Source organism: Uloborus diversus, chromosome 2, assembly GCF_026930045.1.
Source record: "Uloborus diversus isolate 005 chromosome 2, Udiv.v.3.1, whole genome shotgun sequence".
NCBI classification, from domain to species: domain Eukaryota; kingdom Metazoa; phylum Arthropoda; class Arachnida; order Araneae; family Uloboridae; genus Uloborus; species Uloborus diversus.
Genome location: NC_072732.1, coordinates 172,491,757 through 172,508,625, shown reverse-complemented (window position 1 = coordinate 172,508,625; position 16,869 = coordinate 172,491,757). Strand labels below are relative to the sequence as shown.

General features: G+C 33.0%; 1 protein-coding gene across 1 annotated transcript in view; it reads right to left on the bottom strand.

Annotated features, from left to right (window-relative positions):
* Positions 1 to 16,869, bottom strand: part of LOC129216660 (uveal autoantigen with coiled-coil domains and ankyrin repeats-like) — a 54,311-nt gene that overhangs the window by 22,900 nt on the left and 14,542 nt on the right. The window contains exons 3-4 of the mRNA XM_054850877.1: positions 16,458 to 16,721; positions 13,057 to 13,233 (exon numbers count right to left, since the gene is read on the bottom strand). Coding sequence (XP_054706852.1) covers positions 13,057 to 13,233; positions 16,458 to 16,721 — 441 coding nt within the window. The remainder of the gene's footprint in view (positions 1 to 13,056; positions 13,234 to 16,457; positions 16,722 to 16,869) is intronic.

The window sequence follows — 16,869 nt, the reverse complement described above, 5'->3', positions numbered from 1 at the left end:
GCGGTGATTTATAAAACTGCGAATGCAACTAAAACTTTGCCACGTTGCGTTCCATGTGTGTCTGTTGACGTAAACACAGGCAGTTTGTTCTGAGTATTTATTAACGCAATCGATGTGTCTTAGTTTGCTTTCAGCTACAGAAATTAATTCGTCCCTTAGTAGTATTCTCGAGCTCCTCAAAATAATGTTAGTTTTCATTATTTCCTTAATAATAGGTGAAAGCGAAAATTCTGGATTAACAAACTTGGATAACGTTCTACAAGGTAAAAAATTTTATTGTTTTGTATAAATTTGTAAGAATATGGGAGTTTTTTTAATCTTAAATTAATTAAACTTACCATATTTTACAGCAGCATTTAGTTGGAATGGACAGTATGCAAAATATTTTCTTGAATATATTATCGTAGAACAAAATGAATAACCGAGAAAGAATTTACTTTATTCCTTTTATTCTCAGCTGAAAGGTATCGCCAATTTGTTTAGGGTTATAATTTTGGCATTGTGCGAGCAAAGTAGCCTTGGCAAGATTTCGCGTTTTTAGTTAAACCATTTTCAATTTTTATCATGAGTGGAATAAAATGGTAGTAAGATTACAGAATTCGATAAGTAAAAAGAAATAATTGTCAATCAACTGAAAAGAAAACTACCACCATATATCCGTGAGAATTTTGTTGATGATTTGCATAACATGACACAATTAAATCGTAACTCAGAAATTAGAAAAATCGAAACAGAAAATTTTTAAATTAACCGATTCGGGAATTCAAGAGAAATAACTCAGCTACAAATGGAAAACAAGCGCTAGCCAAAGCAAAGCAAAGAAGTATCATCTTCTTTTGGTAATAATTTGTAATGTCATATTAAATTTTCTAGCATTAATTGTTATTCTTGTCAGGCCACAATTATTATCTAGTTTTATCAAGAATTGATAAATATCGAATTCAACATCGTGAAAATGGCTGCTTAGAACTACGAACTACTTTGCATTAATGTTTGACGTTTAGTAATGCTTCTTGAATTCTCATTTCTTTCTACGTGGGTCAGAATATCAACAAGACTTTGAAAATTAATTTAAAAAGAATAAAGCGAAACAATCATACGTACGAACAAAAATCACAACACTTTTAGCATTTTCTTCGTTACCATGTGCGTTTGTTTTAGTTTTCAATTCCGCCATTAGACAGTGACTTCAGTGCCCCCTATAGTTCGTTGGAGTTGCGAATAACGTTATCCAAGTTTGTTAATCCAGAAGTTTCGCTTTCACCAATTATTAAGGAAATAATGAAAACTAACATTATTTTGAGAAGCTCGAGAATACTACTAAGGGACGAATTAATTTCTGTAGCTGAAAGCAAACTAAGACACATCGATTGCGTTAATAAATACTCAGAACAAACTGCCTGTGTTCACGTCAACAGACACACGTGGAACGCAACGTGGCAATGTTTTAGTTTCATTTGCAGTTTTGTAAATCATCGCAAGGGTAGCGTATTCGAGCGCCGGAGTTCCGAATTCCAATGGTGTCTAAAAAAACTGTGTGACAATTCCTTCACTTTTTACTGATAAATTTAATGAAGAATGTAGTGCCTAAATTTTAGCTTAGCCTAAACGAGCTAAAAATAATAACCAGCGCCGTAATTACGTTACAGCATTGAAACAAATTGCGTAGAACGCGGAACATTCTACCTTTTCCAACGATATATATATATATATATATATATATATATATATATATATATATATATATATATATATATATATATATATATATATATACAAGTAATTTTTTCACCCTTTTAATAGGCAATAATAGGCGCTTTACGCAAAATTTGAGCTAAAAAAATTAATTACAGAAAAACTAATTAGAATTTTAAAAAACAAAACCGTAGGAGGGTCATTCCATATCAAGTGATCCAAAGTTTTTTCCCTCACCTTTTTGTATTTCTTTGAAATTTGGCTTATCGATTGTACCCTTTGAGGTAATCAAAAGTCCAAATTTTTAGATTTTTATCTCTATTATTTTTTTATTTATGACACTTTGATTTTTCGAAAAAACCTGCTTTTTTTTCATGGATGCTTGAACATAAAATGGACGATAACTCAGCACCAAATATAGATAGAAAGATTTTGTAAAAAGCATTTTAAAGGACATTAGTTGCTGTTTAATGGGATATGCAACATGACTAATTTAAAAAAAAATAATTTTTAAAAAATAAAATTTTAATTTTAATTTTATATTTCTCAGAAAAGGTATAATGAATTTTTTTAAAAAAATTCTCAAAAATTTGTGTGTATTTTATCTTCATTTGTGCAAAGTTTCAAGTTGGGATCTCAATAGGATCATATTTTTATAAATTTTTAAATAAAATTTGACTTATGAAATAATGACATTTTTCAGATTCTAACTAGTTAAATATGGGGTTCTTTTACTGGGGATGGCATGACTTTGTGACTTTTACTGACATGACTTTGTAGATTAGTACCCCCCCCCCCCCCGCCACACAACCACTTTTTATCGTTTTTTTTTTTTTTTCAAAACTGTATTTAAAAAAAAAAGCCGGCACGTATGAGTTATAGCCATAATAAACTGGGACGCACGCTGCTAAACATCAGTAGTGACTAAAACTTATAAATGGGGGGGGGGGGGGTCATAAAAACTAAAAGTCAGAAAAACTGAAGAGACCCACTCATTTGCAGCTTTTTTTTCTTTCGGAAAGTGGGACGGTGGGGGAAAGGGGGGGGGGCAATCTGGAATGAAACATAACAACATGGAAGGTTATGCTCAAATTAGCAAAATTTGTTTGATCTATAACTGCTTTTAATATATGTATAAATAAATCTCGCTGCATTGCTCTCGTTTACAAGTGAAATTAAAAGAAAACTAGCATTAAAGAAAAGAAAAAACAGCTGCACTCCAAATGTTGTAGAAAGACAGTTAGTTTTATGCGGACAGACATATGACCTGATACTTAGATTTATTTTTAGTCTAGTGTAAAAAGAATGAAACAACACGGGGGGAAACACTCTTATTTTGCTGTGATCTTGGGGCAAACTATTTCTTTCCTCCGTCCAAAATTGAAAGTTGGTGCAGGGGTAAGGGACGAAATGAATCATAACTTTCCTTATCAAATAGTGAAATAATCAAGTACACTTTGTGAAGTTCAGATTTGAAAAAGAAACACTTGGTCTGAAAAACAAAGCATCAGGTGAAGCGTGATACTAGTATAGTGTTAATTGTATGCGTGAGTGAGTGTGGGGGGGGGGGGGGGAATGTACTTTGTCTTGCTTTAAGGAAGAACATTTACCAGCTTTTAATATGTTTTCTATTCATTTTGTTTTATTTTATTCATTTATTTATTTTTTACATTTTGAAAATAGTTTTGGAAAAAAATAATAAAAGTGGTGGCCCCGGGGGGGGGGGGTCTTTTTCTTACTTTAAAGAAAAACATTTACCAATTTTTAATAAGGTTACTATTCATTTTGGTTTTTTATTCATTTATTTATTTTTTACATTTTGAAAATAGTTTTGAAAAAAAGAAATAATAAAAGTGGTGGTGCGGGGAGGGGGGGGGGGGGGGGTTGCTTGCCAATTTAAAAATTCACGTCAGCTCATTTCAAGCATAGTTATGATCAATTACTACTTACTAGACCATCCCCAGTGAGAGAACCCCATTTTTGACTAGTTAGAATCTGAAAAATGTCATTATTTAATAAGTCCAATTTTATTTAAAAATTCATAAAAATATGATCCCATTGACATCCCAACTTGAAAATTTGCACAAATAAAGATAAAATAGACAAAAAAAATTGAGATTTTTTTTAAAAAAAATTCATTATACCTTTTTTAAGAAATTTAAATTTAAAATTTAAATTTCATTTTTTAAAAATTAAATTTTTTTTTTGAAATTAGTCATGTTGCATATCCCGTTGAACAGCAACTAATGTACTTTAAAATGCCTTTTACCAAATCTTTCTATCTATATTTGGTGCTGAGTTATCGTCCATTTTATGTTCAAGCATCCATGAAAAAAAGCGGGTTTTTCGAAAAATCAAAGTGTCATAAATAAAAAAATAATAGAGATAAAAATCTAAAAATTTGGACTTTTGATTACCTCAAAGGGTACAATCGATGAGCCAAATTTCAAAGAAATACAAATGGGTGAGGGAAAAAATTTCCCAAATTTTGGATCACTTGACATGGAATGACCCAGGAGCAAACCACCGGAGCGGGACTCTAAAGTAATTTCGTACAAAATTTCAAGGCTGTAGGTATGTAGGTGCTATAGGGTCTCCTTGACGTTGTGCCGCCACAGACTTCCTTTCAAAATTTTCTTTGACCTTACTTTTTTTTTTAATTTTTTTATAAAGAGATTTCTTCATAACAGTATTCACAATTTTAAATTTTTTCTTTTAAAACACATATACCTTCGCAAGAAACAAATTTCAATAAAATTACGTTGGTTTGCTAACAGAGTAATATTGCAGTCGGCAGAGACTTACGAATTTCGAAGTCAAGGGTAGATAGTTTCACGATTTGTTTATTAATTCTTCATTAATTCTTTAGTAAATTAAAATAAAAAAGATAATTTTTTTTTATATATAACCTCTTTTTTAAGCATTATGACAATGATTCTATGTATTACTGAGCATTTTATGTCAGTTAATCAGCTTAAATTGTTTTTAAAAATATTTTACCACTACATCCGGAATGAGTTAGTACGCAATTTTATGTACTTAAAAAAAGTTTAATTGGCTCTAAGAGATCTTTAAAAACATTTTAAAGGGTCCTCGCGGGAATAGATCGGGATCCCGCGCCCTTTTTCGTTATTCATTACTAACAAAGCTAATTTTCCGTTTGTAGCTTCATTTTGTAGCTTCATGCCCAACATTAGCCAGTACAAAAATTTTGTAAGTGGTAGCTAACAGGGGTAGTAAGGACATAGTTTGTTGATTTGGCGGTTATCAAATATTTATAACTAACTTTTTTTTATAATTCTCATAATAATTATCTAAATTAGCCGGAAAAAAATTGTCCTACAAAATGCACGATTTGATCAAAGATGTCCCACTTTTGCAACATGTACTATTTACGAAGACATGAAATATAATTACTAACCAGCTAAATTTTTTTTTTTTGGTCAGTTAGTTAATATTTATATAATTTAAGACACACATTGTCCTACAAATTGCGTGGTATGCTTTCCTGGTTCGACACTCCAAAGTTGAAGTACAAACCCCAAATATAAAAATAATTAATATCAAGCTGAATCTTCGTGAGTAGTTTCGTTTCAATGAGACGCACAACAGTTTCCTTTGCAAAAATGCTCGATTGTGGCAGGTATATAATATGTTGATTTGATGATAATAAAAAATTTATTACTAACTGGGTTTTATTTTTTAAATTCTTAAAATAATTATTGATATTAGCCGAAAAAATATTTGTCCTACAAAATTCAAGATTTTATCAACGAGGTCCCCCCTTAACCATGCTAAATTATTTTATGTTGACCACGTGTTTATCGCTCTGAAATAATATCAATTACTTTGTGAATTGCTACAAAATAATGGAGTGTTTTTTTATGCAATATATTGTGCGACTACTCTCGCTTTCGAGAGAAACGCGAAGAAATCAAGAAATTTTCTCAAGAAATTTTGCTTTCTTGTCGAAATTTTCTATCAGCTCGAAAGCATCATAATCACAAATATTGTAATGTCGTACTACCGGAAAATTGGAATGACGACATAATCAGGTATCATTCCTTTTGCTATAAAGAATTTAGAGTGAAATCAAAATATTTATATTATGAAAGATAAATCGATTGACTATTTTTTCATTTTATTTTTAAAATAGATGAAAAATAATTTATTAAGTAGAAATTTTCACGCAATTATGTAAAAAAAAAAAAACTGGAGTATTTTCATGATAAAATTATTGCTATTTTTTTTAAACAATCATTTTAGTAAGTACATTATGCTTTACATATTTTTCTAAAAAATTTGGAGTATAATGCATATAGTACAGTAAAATTAGGCCAAAAAATGGCCAAACCCAAACATCCAAAAAAAAAAAAAAAAAAAAGTTGAAACCTGTTGCAAATTACTTCTTACCTTTCCAGTAAAAAGAGGGTAAAAAGTACCAGCACTTTGCGCGTCGGGTTTTGGGGGAAAGAGGGGGGCGAAAAACTCTCTTTTTAAATAAAAATAATTTCTATTACTTAAAACAAAATAAACTTAAAACTCGCAGAAACCACTCTATAATAGTAAAATAATAAACTCTCACAGAAAAACATTCTAATTAACTGGAGTACACAGACGGGGGGGGGGGGGGGGGTTCATGGCGCAAATTGCGTCATTTTAAGGCAGTTTTTTCAAGGGGTATTTCTTTCTTTTTTGAGGGCTTTTATTTTGGATGGGTACTCCGTCACACTTAAGGGGTGCCCTATCGCCTGGGGGGGGGGAGGACCCTGAATTTGCATTCTAATGCAATCTAAATGAAGAAGATACTGATGAAGATGAGAGCGATACTAGCAGCGACGATGACGAATATTTGTCTGATGAGTCAGATGAAAATTATTATTCTTATTTTTTTTTTGTGTAAAAGCAAAAAAAAAAAATTGTTTATATAAGATAATAAAGTTAATTTATTTCAATAAATATATTTTCACTTTACGTTATGTTTCACATAGGAAAACGAAAATAATAATTATTGTAGGACTAGAGATATATACCTGTTTTCTCGTAGGACATTGTTTCATTTCGGCACAAAACACACTAATCTATCACGTGATATTAATGTCCTACGGTTACTAAAAAAAATGGTCCTGTGGTATTGACAACTTTGGAGTGTCGGACCAGAAAAGCATACCACGCAATTTGTAGGACAATGTGTGTTTTAAATTATATAAATATTAACTAACTGACCAAAAAAATTCAGCTGGTAAGTAATTATATTTCATGTCTTCGTAAATAGTACATGTTGCAAAAGTGGGACATCTTTGATTATCGTGCATTTTGTAGGACAATTTTTTTCCGGCTAATTTAGATAATTATTATGAGAATTATAAAAAAAAACCAGTTACTTATAAATATTTGATAACCGCCAAATCAACAAACTATGTCCTTAATACCCCTGTTAGCTACCACTTACAAAATTTTTGTACTGGCTAATGTTGGGCGTCTCGAGGGCGATGAATCCCGGTCTATAACTTTTTTTAATAAAAAAAGTTCTCATGAAGGGGGCACTTTTTACTTTTCGGGGCCCCTCCCAAAAACTGTCTGTATCCGCCCCTGCTTTTTAGCCTACTTTCCCAGTAAAAGTCAGAAAAAGAAGAAAAAAGCATGAAAGAAGGCTTAATGCATCTTAAAAATATCGCGAAAAAAAAAAAAAAAGTCAAAAATAAATAAAATAATTAAATAAATATCGAAAAATTAAAAATTGGAAAGTAGGGTATTGAGATGGGGAAAAATGTCTGTCGGTCTGTCTGTCTGACGGTCTGTCTGTCTGTCGGTCTGTCGGTCTGTCTGTCTGTCTGTCTGTCTGTCTGTCTGTCTGTCGGTCTGTCTGTCTGTCTGTCCCCCCTAATAACTTTCGAATGAATAGTCCGATTCGAAAAAACTTTTTTTGTTCGAAAGATCTCGGCGAGGACACTTCATTCCCATATTTCACTTTTCGATTTGAACTATTTTTTGTTCAATTTTGAACAGTTCAAAAAAACTTAACATTAGCGCCTACGGGGAAATTCAAGGCAATTCTGAACTGTGAGGCGAATTTGCTTCAAACAAACTTTGTAGGAAAAAGCTTTTGATGAAAAATTTGTACATAAAATATGTTTTTGATTTGAACAATTTTCCGTTCAATTTTGAACAGTTCAAATCCCTTAACATTAGCGCCTACAGGGAAACTGAAAGTCAATGTTGATTCCGTACTAGAAGGCGGATTTACTTCAAACAAATTTAGTCTTGACGCCAAACTCCAGATTCCGACTGCGGGAATTTAGGGGCACTTGACTCCTACTCCGGTGCCCGACAATTAATCGAACTCCGACTCCCCGACTTCGACTCTGACTTCGTAGCTTTGGCAAAAATTTATTCACGGAGGACAAATGACTGACTCCGATTCTTAGATATTCGACTCCGACTTCTTTACCCCAAAATGAGATTGACTCCGACTCCAAATCCGCAGCTATGGTTTTGACTGTGAAATAATTATTGTTGATTTGACTTGTTTTTATTTTTACGCTAAAGTTTTAATTTAGGTATTCAGTTTTCGGCGAATAAACTCGAAGTCATTTATGTTTCTACATAAAGTTATGCGCAAAAGATTTTTTTTTTTTTTTGACAATGAAAATTACTTCTTTTAGTTGACATTTTATTGTTTTTATTTATTTTGGTAAGTGCATTAATTCATTTAAAAAATTGTTTTTGGCAACAGGAAAAAAGAAGCGATTTTTTTTAATATGATGTATTTATTTTAATGAGCTTATTAATTTTAATTATTATTTTTTTCAATTTGAAAGCTGTTGAACATTTTTTTAATGGAAAAAAGTGTATTAGCTGCTTTGTTTAAAAGTTGCTGCTATTTTATTTGTTCAGTTTTTTTTTTTTTTTTTTTTTTTTTTAACGCATCCAATTTTTTAGATGAGTGAGGAATATTTTATTCCTAGAAATCAGCTTAAAGTATTTTAAAAATATGTTTGAAAACATTTGCGATTTTAGCTATTTTTGAGAATATTGATCAGGTACTAGAAAGTAGTATGGGTATGCGGGAAAGTAGGCTCGTCTAGTTCTAGACAGAACTTCTTGTTAATTACTGTTTTATTTTATTGTTACTGCTAATAATTAAAACGCGGAAGTGCAGTTTAACCGAAGCGCCAAACATCGAAGCATCGGCTAAGTGCTGACCGAAGCTTCGGCTTCTTCTTTTCTTGAATTTTTAGCCATGAATACTTGAATTCATAATAAATGCATGCAATATGATACTGTACTACAGATATTTTAATATGTATAGTGTCACAAAACATTTCCTGCTTACTGTCTTATTTTTAAACTAATTTCACTAATTGAAGTACCTTAGATCATTAACGTAACATAACATAATCTTAACATTATACTTAATTTGAAATTTTTGAAGTCAAATTAAAATTGTTCTAGTTATGTACATGTATTTTTTCTTACTTTACTTATCTTTCAAAAAAAAAATTCTTTTAGTAAGAGAGTTAACGCATTTATTTTGGAACTAGCGCCGCTTAATCGAATATCGTCGATTCCAAGAAATATTATTCGATAAAGCGGGTTATTTGAATATGCGAGAAAATTTTATTTATCTTTTTTAATTTGACAACATTTGTCTTGAAACATAATACTAATAGTAAATAGATCGCTGCATAAAGAAATGTTATTGCTAATATGTTTTTTAAATAAGCTAAATTTAACAGCAAAATAGTTCAACAATTAGTACAATACATTACAAGTACGTATGGAAATTATAAAAAGTAACCTACAGCTTGAGTTATGAAATCTTTGTTTTGGCACCTTTTTTTCAGTACGTTATTTTTTTGAAAAAATTCCATAAATTGCTTGTACTCAAGATCTTTTTGAGAACACTTTTCCGACTCCCTTTTTTCCCTTCTCGTCTACCGTATCTTACATTTAATATTTATCAATTCCTCATCATCGCCTACAGTGCGTATATTTATTTGCGTTATATAATTTCATTATCGACTGCTTTTTTTTGTAATGACAAAGACAAAAGAAATATTTAAATTTCTTTCACTGTTCTTTTAAAAACATTGAAAACGTTTTCATGGAATATGGATGTTGTTTTTCACGAATTCAACGACAATCATTGTTCTTGCTTAATTTCTTTCTAATTTATTCAAGAGTTTCCCCACAAAATTATTTGCTAAAGCTGATTAATATTATTCGATTATCCGGGGAAATTGTTGCATTAAGCGAGGATATTTAACATTGCGTCTACGTGGAAATATTCGGTTCCAGGAGATTTTGTTCGTAAACGCGGGGTATTTGCATGTCCGCTACCCGATTAAGTGGAGCTGACGTATTTATTTTGAAAAAAAAAAAAAAAAAAAAAAAAAACAAGAAATCACAAATAACTATTTTCTTTAAAGTGATAAAACGTGGATGTGCAAAGGGTGAGGTTCCAACTGGCCCAAACTGTCAAACACAAAAAGAAAATCTTGTCAGTCAAAACCACGAGAAATTTTTGGACCAAATGGGAAAACACCCTTCTTTTTTGGACCAAATGGGAAAACACCGTGCAAAGAATAGTCTCTTTCTTCATATTTTGCTTTATAAAATATAAATAATAAAAATTCATTTTCAATTAACTTTTTTTTGCTTAATTCGTAGGATGTTTTATAATCCAGGACTATTATTAATAATCTTGAACAATCTCTACGGGAAAATATTTTATGGAAGAAACCGAAAAAAGTTTACCCCCCCCCCCCCCCCATTTTTTTTACTTAAAAGAAAAAAGTTCTCTTGAGACTCTTTTTAAAATGTTTTAAAAGATTATCCTTACCTCCCCTTATCCTTACAGCCAAATAATCTATTTTAAAATAAAGAAATGTTACGTACTTATTTGCTTCGAATGTAGAGGTTAAGCTTATTTTTCTCCAAAAACGTTCAGTTAAAAGAATATGCAATTAATTTCTGGACAATTTCTGGCTCCAAGTGTTCAATACTTACAATCAATTTAATTAAATGTACTTATCTACTTTATTTCATTGTATGGCATTATTGCGTAAACTTAATGGACACTATTTTATGTAATTACAATTGTAAAATGAAACTCACAACATAAATCTTTATTTATTTCAACATAAAATATCTGCTGAAGTTGCAGAATCACTTCTCATGATTCGGCCAGGACGATGCTGTGGTGAAATAGCCGAAACTTCGTACTATGTCTATTTATACAGTGAAACCTCCAAATAGCGGACAGTTAAGGGACTAGAAGTTTTGTCCGTTATTGGGAAGTGTCCGGTATTAGGAGGAACTACTTAAATTACCTTTTTCAAAATGTGCTGTTGTTCCCTTTGTAGAACATAATCGAAACAATTGCGAAAGTTTTACTACATTTTACGTCAAGTGTAGTTAATCTGTTTGGAGTAATACCCCGCTTATTGGGATGTTCTTTGCACGAGCAGCTCTGAACCATTTCATGACAACCTCGTCGATTTCACTGGTTTCTGTTTTGCGAAACTTTACATTTTTTAAATTTTCATTCGAACTCACAATCCACAATATTCTAATTTCGTCTTTATCTTTTAAAATTTCGCTGATTTGAGTTTTCCCAACTTGAAAACGATCGGCAAGACAACGCACACTTATTTTTTCTTTTTCGGCAACATTCAAAACATAATTTTTTCTTTCAATGTCAGTCTCTTTCTTTTAGTTGCCATTTTAAAACTCAAATAATATTGTCACACAAAAAAATCAATCGGGTGTGCAACCCCTCTCCCCCACACACACTTTTTATGGTTAATTTAATTATTTTATCTCGAGTATCCCTATTGCATGATTAACAGTTGGCAATGTGACCTTGAATATGGGCAAATCTTTTTCATGTCTAAAAATCAAACAACACAAGGAAACCACAGCGCCATAAAGCCGACTACTACCGGCGCCGGTCCGCTCAATTGCATCTCCCGAGAGAAAATCCCCAGTTAGAAAAAGCGTCCAGTTTCCTCTTTTTTATCTTAACTTTTAAATAGTTATTGTGTACAAAATTCATTAAAATCTTAAGAAAAACGTACGTTAATTGTTAGACTGACATCAGTTTTCACTTATCTAATTCAATACTCTCAAAACTAGCCGTAACAAATTATGACTTTTTTTTTCTTTTTCATTTTTTGTTGCCCGCAAAAAGTACCATGTCTTTTAGTTCTTTTTTTTTCTGCCCTCAACTTTTAAGCCCCAAACGCTGCCTCTGCCCATTAGCACCCTTTTAATTCCAAGAAACAGTGATAAGGGAATGACGGGGGGGGGGGGGGATATCAGTTGCGGCGGATGAAAAGCTTTGTAAGGCAAGCAGTTACTAAAATATTCTGTGAAAAGAAAAAAAACCGGAAGTGCTACGATCGCAAGTGAAATTTTTTGTGAAATAACTGTCCGTTATTCGGAGTGTCCGTTATTCAGAGTGAATTACATGGAATGGCCTATATTGAGGGACTGGGACTTGCAAAAATGTCCGTTAATTAGAGGTGTCCGTTATTCGGGAGTGTCCGTTAAGGGAGGTTTCACTGTAGTAATAATTATTTTTCATTGTTTTTGCCAACCGAAATTAGTATGCGAGCATTATGACATAGAAAGTACGCTAAGAAATCGTCTTAAAGTTCTGTATCGGAAAATAATTTTAGCGAGAAAGACTATTGAAAGTTGGGAAAAACGATCACATGAAAGCACCCTATTATTTACGGCTAGCTTCACACTTACAAGACACCTTCTAAGAATTTTCCGGAGAACCGGACGCTCTTTCGAAAGGAGTGCAACAATTTGGCGTGTTATCTTTCCCTTGGCGAATGCTTTCCGCGGGGATTTACAATTGTTTTCGTGACCAGTAATGGCGGACATACGGATTTGTATTGAACCTGCATTTTAAGTTTCTTTCCTTGCATAAAGGAAGTTCCATACAATAGTTACTCTGACAGCTCACCTGTCATCCTTATCAGCAAGGGGAAGAATTTGGATGTAGCCAGACAGACCGACAGACCGACGGTCCGACAGACATTTTCCCCCATCTCAATACCCTACTTTCCAATTTTTAATTTTTCAATATTTATTAAATTATTTTATTTATTTTTGACTTTTTTTTTTTTTTTTTTTTTTTTTTGCGATATAATTAAGATGCATTAAGCCTTCTTTCATGCTTTTTTCTTCTTTTTCAAACTTTTACTGGGAAAGTAGGCTAAAAAGGACACTGGAATTAATGGGAATTTATTTAATAAAATTGAGTTAAATTTTAAAAACGGGTTTCCATCGGCTCTAGTTTCATAGCATTATGATAAGAGCCGTTAACTGTTGTAGAGTTCTTACTTGGAATGATTTCACAATCCCGATATCTTCCTGATTTTTTTCTACGAGGCTTTGCAATTCCGCTTTAAGCAATTTTACTTCATCGTTCAGTTCTCGATAGCGAGTTTTTTCCTTGTCCAGCGTCTTTCGCAACTCTTGACATTCTTGAATTAGTGGATTCATGTCTTTTTCAGCATTCTGAGGAACGTAGAGTGTTCAATTAGTATCGTTCACTCAGTAAAAAAATAATAGTAATAATAATAAAGATTGTATTTCTAACAAGATAACGAATTTAATTGGTTTTGATTTGCTTTTTTTTTTTTTTCTAAAAGATAAAAACATAAATTCTAAATTCTAATCAGTAGCATGTTCTTATATCTAGTTTGAAGTACTCATTAATGAAACTCAAGTTTTAAAACAACAACAATCTATAAGAGATTGTCGTTGTTTAAAAAGCAAGTGATCAGGCTTCTTTGTCGCAAACTTGAAGGTGTTTAACTCCCAACCCAGAAACAATGATGCTATGTTCCGAGCACTCTCTCCTCTTAACATTTCCTCATTTTTTAATCCTCCTGAACTCGCGTCAAAATGATTAATCTGAGAACTTGGGCACAAGAGAATTTCTCACATAATATTTCCCTCGACTTCAACTACATCAATACGTAGTTGATTATTGACGAAATTTAGTTCATCTCGGTACATACTTGTTTTAGTATTTAGTGAAACAAAACAAGGGGTGTAATGTGAGAGGCCTCCTCGTGGTGCACCCTGGATTATGTCAAGTCTGCTACCGCTCCGATGTTCCTCCTGGCTTCTTTTTGATGATATCTTAAATGTGAGGGCATTATCAAAACATATTTGAGAGCTCGTGAACTAATGATTTAGGTGTCAATGTTCGGCGTTTGTAAAATAAATGAAACGAAGTTAAAACATGTTTTCGGAAAAGCACCCAAACACTCGCTTGAGAAAACTCGCATTCGAAAAAAAAGTACCATCAGAACTAGTTCGATGAGAAAAACACTCACACTTCAACTACTCCTACTAGAATCTCGAATGAAAAAATAAAGTCAGTTATATTTTTTAGCAGTTTCAAGAAAGAAATTTAATATGGCCTTATAAGAAATATGGGTCTCTAACAAGGTCATCTCCAGGCGAATATTACTTCACGCTGAGTTGAAGACAAAAAAAAAAAAAAAAAAAAAAAAAAAAAAAAAAAAAAAAAAAAAAACGAAAACGTACTATCAAACTAAAAGTATTGAAAAATTATTTAATGTCAATAAAAACAAGTGAACTATATTTGATCATCTCAAAAACATTTCCAATTATTCTTTGTGCAGGGGTGCCCATCTAGGGGGAAAGGGTAATGGCGCAGACTGTGCCATTTAAATCTTTAGGGGGGGGGGACTTTAATGGGTGTTTTTCTTATTTTTAGGTGGGCTCTAGCTTTTGCTGAGGTCTTTGCGATATTTAGTGGGGTGCGCTCTTGCTCTTGGAAGTTGGGCACCCCTGCTATGTGTACTTCCATGGAAAGAAGAATATGTATTGATAGACCATGGACACACACACACGCACACACACACTTCGTGGCATCCTTCGCCTCCTTCTACGACACCCCTGTGCGTCGCGGTACCCAGTTTAGGAATCCCTGCTCTATGACGTTAGAATACAAGATATACTTTTTAACTTTTTAGTGCGAGTATTTTGTCCATGACGCGAGTTCTTGAGGATAAGAAACACTTTACAGAAAAATGTAAAGTAGTACCTCCTTTAAGGGACACTTTAAGGGACTCCTTTAAGGGACCTCTATTTAAGGAACAGTCACAGAAAAAAATTACAAAAAAAAAAAAAAAAAAAACGTATAAATGTCTAAGAAGTAACGAATTTGTAGGAATTAAAGGTTCCCTTTTTGTCCAAAGGTTAACTGGTGAAAGTTTGTCTTAACATTAACAGGCAAATAAACAAATAAACATTCTTAAATTCTTGCTGCGGCTTGCATTCATGTTTTTCCCTCTCATCAATTTTTTCAAATGAATTCAGCCCCGACAGATAGTGTTCCGCCCATGACAAGTTTTGTGTAGAAAATTTGAAATATGATCACACTGTTTTTTGCATTGTAAATTACATGTCATCAAACAAATCCACGTAACACATTAATTCAATATTGTAATTAATGAAAGTCAGTTACAAAACTTCGATACAATAAAATTTTCGCAGCAATTTTACCTTTTCACCATGATTTTTTTTTTCCAGTTTGAACAATTCTGAATTTTATTTCCTTACTAATAATAAAGCTGAAAGTCTCTCTGTCTGGATGTCAGGATGTCTGTAGGATGTCTGAATGTCTGGATGTCTGTAGGATGTCAGGATGTCTGTAGGATGTCTGGATGTCAGTAGGATGTCAGGATGTCTGTAGGATGTCTGAATGTCTGGATGTCTGTAGGATGTCTGTATGTCTGGATGTCTGTAGGATGTCTGAATGTCTGGATCTCTGTGACGCGCATAGCGCCTAGACCGTTCTGCCGATTTTCATGAGATTTGGCACAAAGTTAGTTTGTAGCATGGAGTGAGCACCTCGAAGCGATTTTTCGAAAATTCGATGTGGTTCTTTTTCTATTCCAATTTTAAGAACAAAATTATCATAAGATGTACGAGTAAATGACGAAATTATCATGACGTGGAATGGGAGAGCGAATGAACATAGCCAATTGGCGAGAAATTCATCATCCATTATTTGTAAATATACAGGCGAGCCGAATGACCTTTTAATTTTTCAACTACGGGCAAAGCCGTGCGGGTACCACTCGTAGTATATATATATAAGAAACACTTTCAGTAATTAATCTGAAATGTTATTACTTTACGTTTATTACGAAGTTATTCTGAGTATTATACTGCAAGCATTTACAGCTTCGAAGTTATACTGCATGCATTATTTCATATACCTCCGAACAAGGGACAACTCTATTTAAGGGACAAATTGGCCGGACCCTTTAGTGTCCCTTATTCAGAAGTTCTATTGTACATTAAAAGGAACAAGGGACCCTCTATTTTAGGGACAAATTGGCCGGACCCTTTAGTGTCCCTTATTTAGAAGTTCTATTGTACATTAAAAGGAACAAGGGACCTTCTATTTAAGGGACAAATTGGCCGGACCCTTTAGTGTCCCTTATTCAGAAGTTCTATTGTACATTAAAACGAACAAGGGACCCTCTATTTAAGGGACACAGAAGTTCTATTGTACATTAAAAGGAACAAGGGACCCTCTATTTAAGGGACAAATTGGCCGGACCCTTTAGTGTCCCTTATTCAAAAGTTCTATTGTACATTAAAAGGAACAAGGGACCCTCTATTTAAGGGACAAATTGGCCGGACCCTTTAGTGTCCCTTATTCAGAGGTTCTATTGTACATTAAAAGGAATTACCTCTCTCGCCAAACGGCGCTCAAGTTCCATTCTCCAGAAAAGTTTCCTGTCGTATGGGATTTGGCGTTTTGCAAATTCTTCAGATGGAGTTACTTTTGGCTCGGGAGCATTTCCTTCGATTTCTCTGAGGTAATTTCTCAATTCTTGCAATTTCTGTTTCAGTAAGAGCACGTTCTCCATACGTCCTTTCCAGCCCGCCTCTGTTCCGCGTTTGAGAAGTATTGGGAGTTCTAAATCATGTGTCCCGACTTCTCGGAGAACCATCTGTAATTAAAAACAATAGTGGCTTACCAATGCATAAAGGGACATTCCATGAAAAAGCCGTCATTTTGTCCTGCCCGTGACAGCTCGAATATTTCATTAAAACGTACAATAATTTAAAAGGTAATAAACAAAAAAATTACGCTTAAGA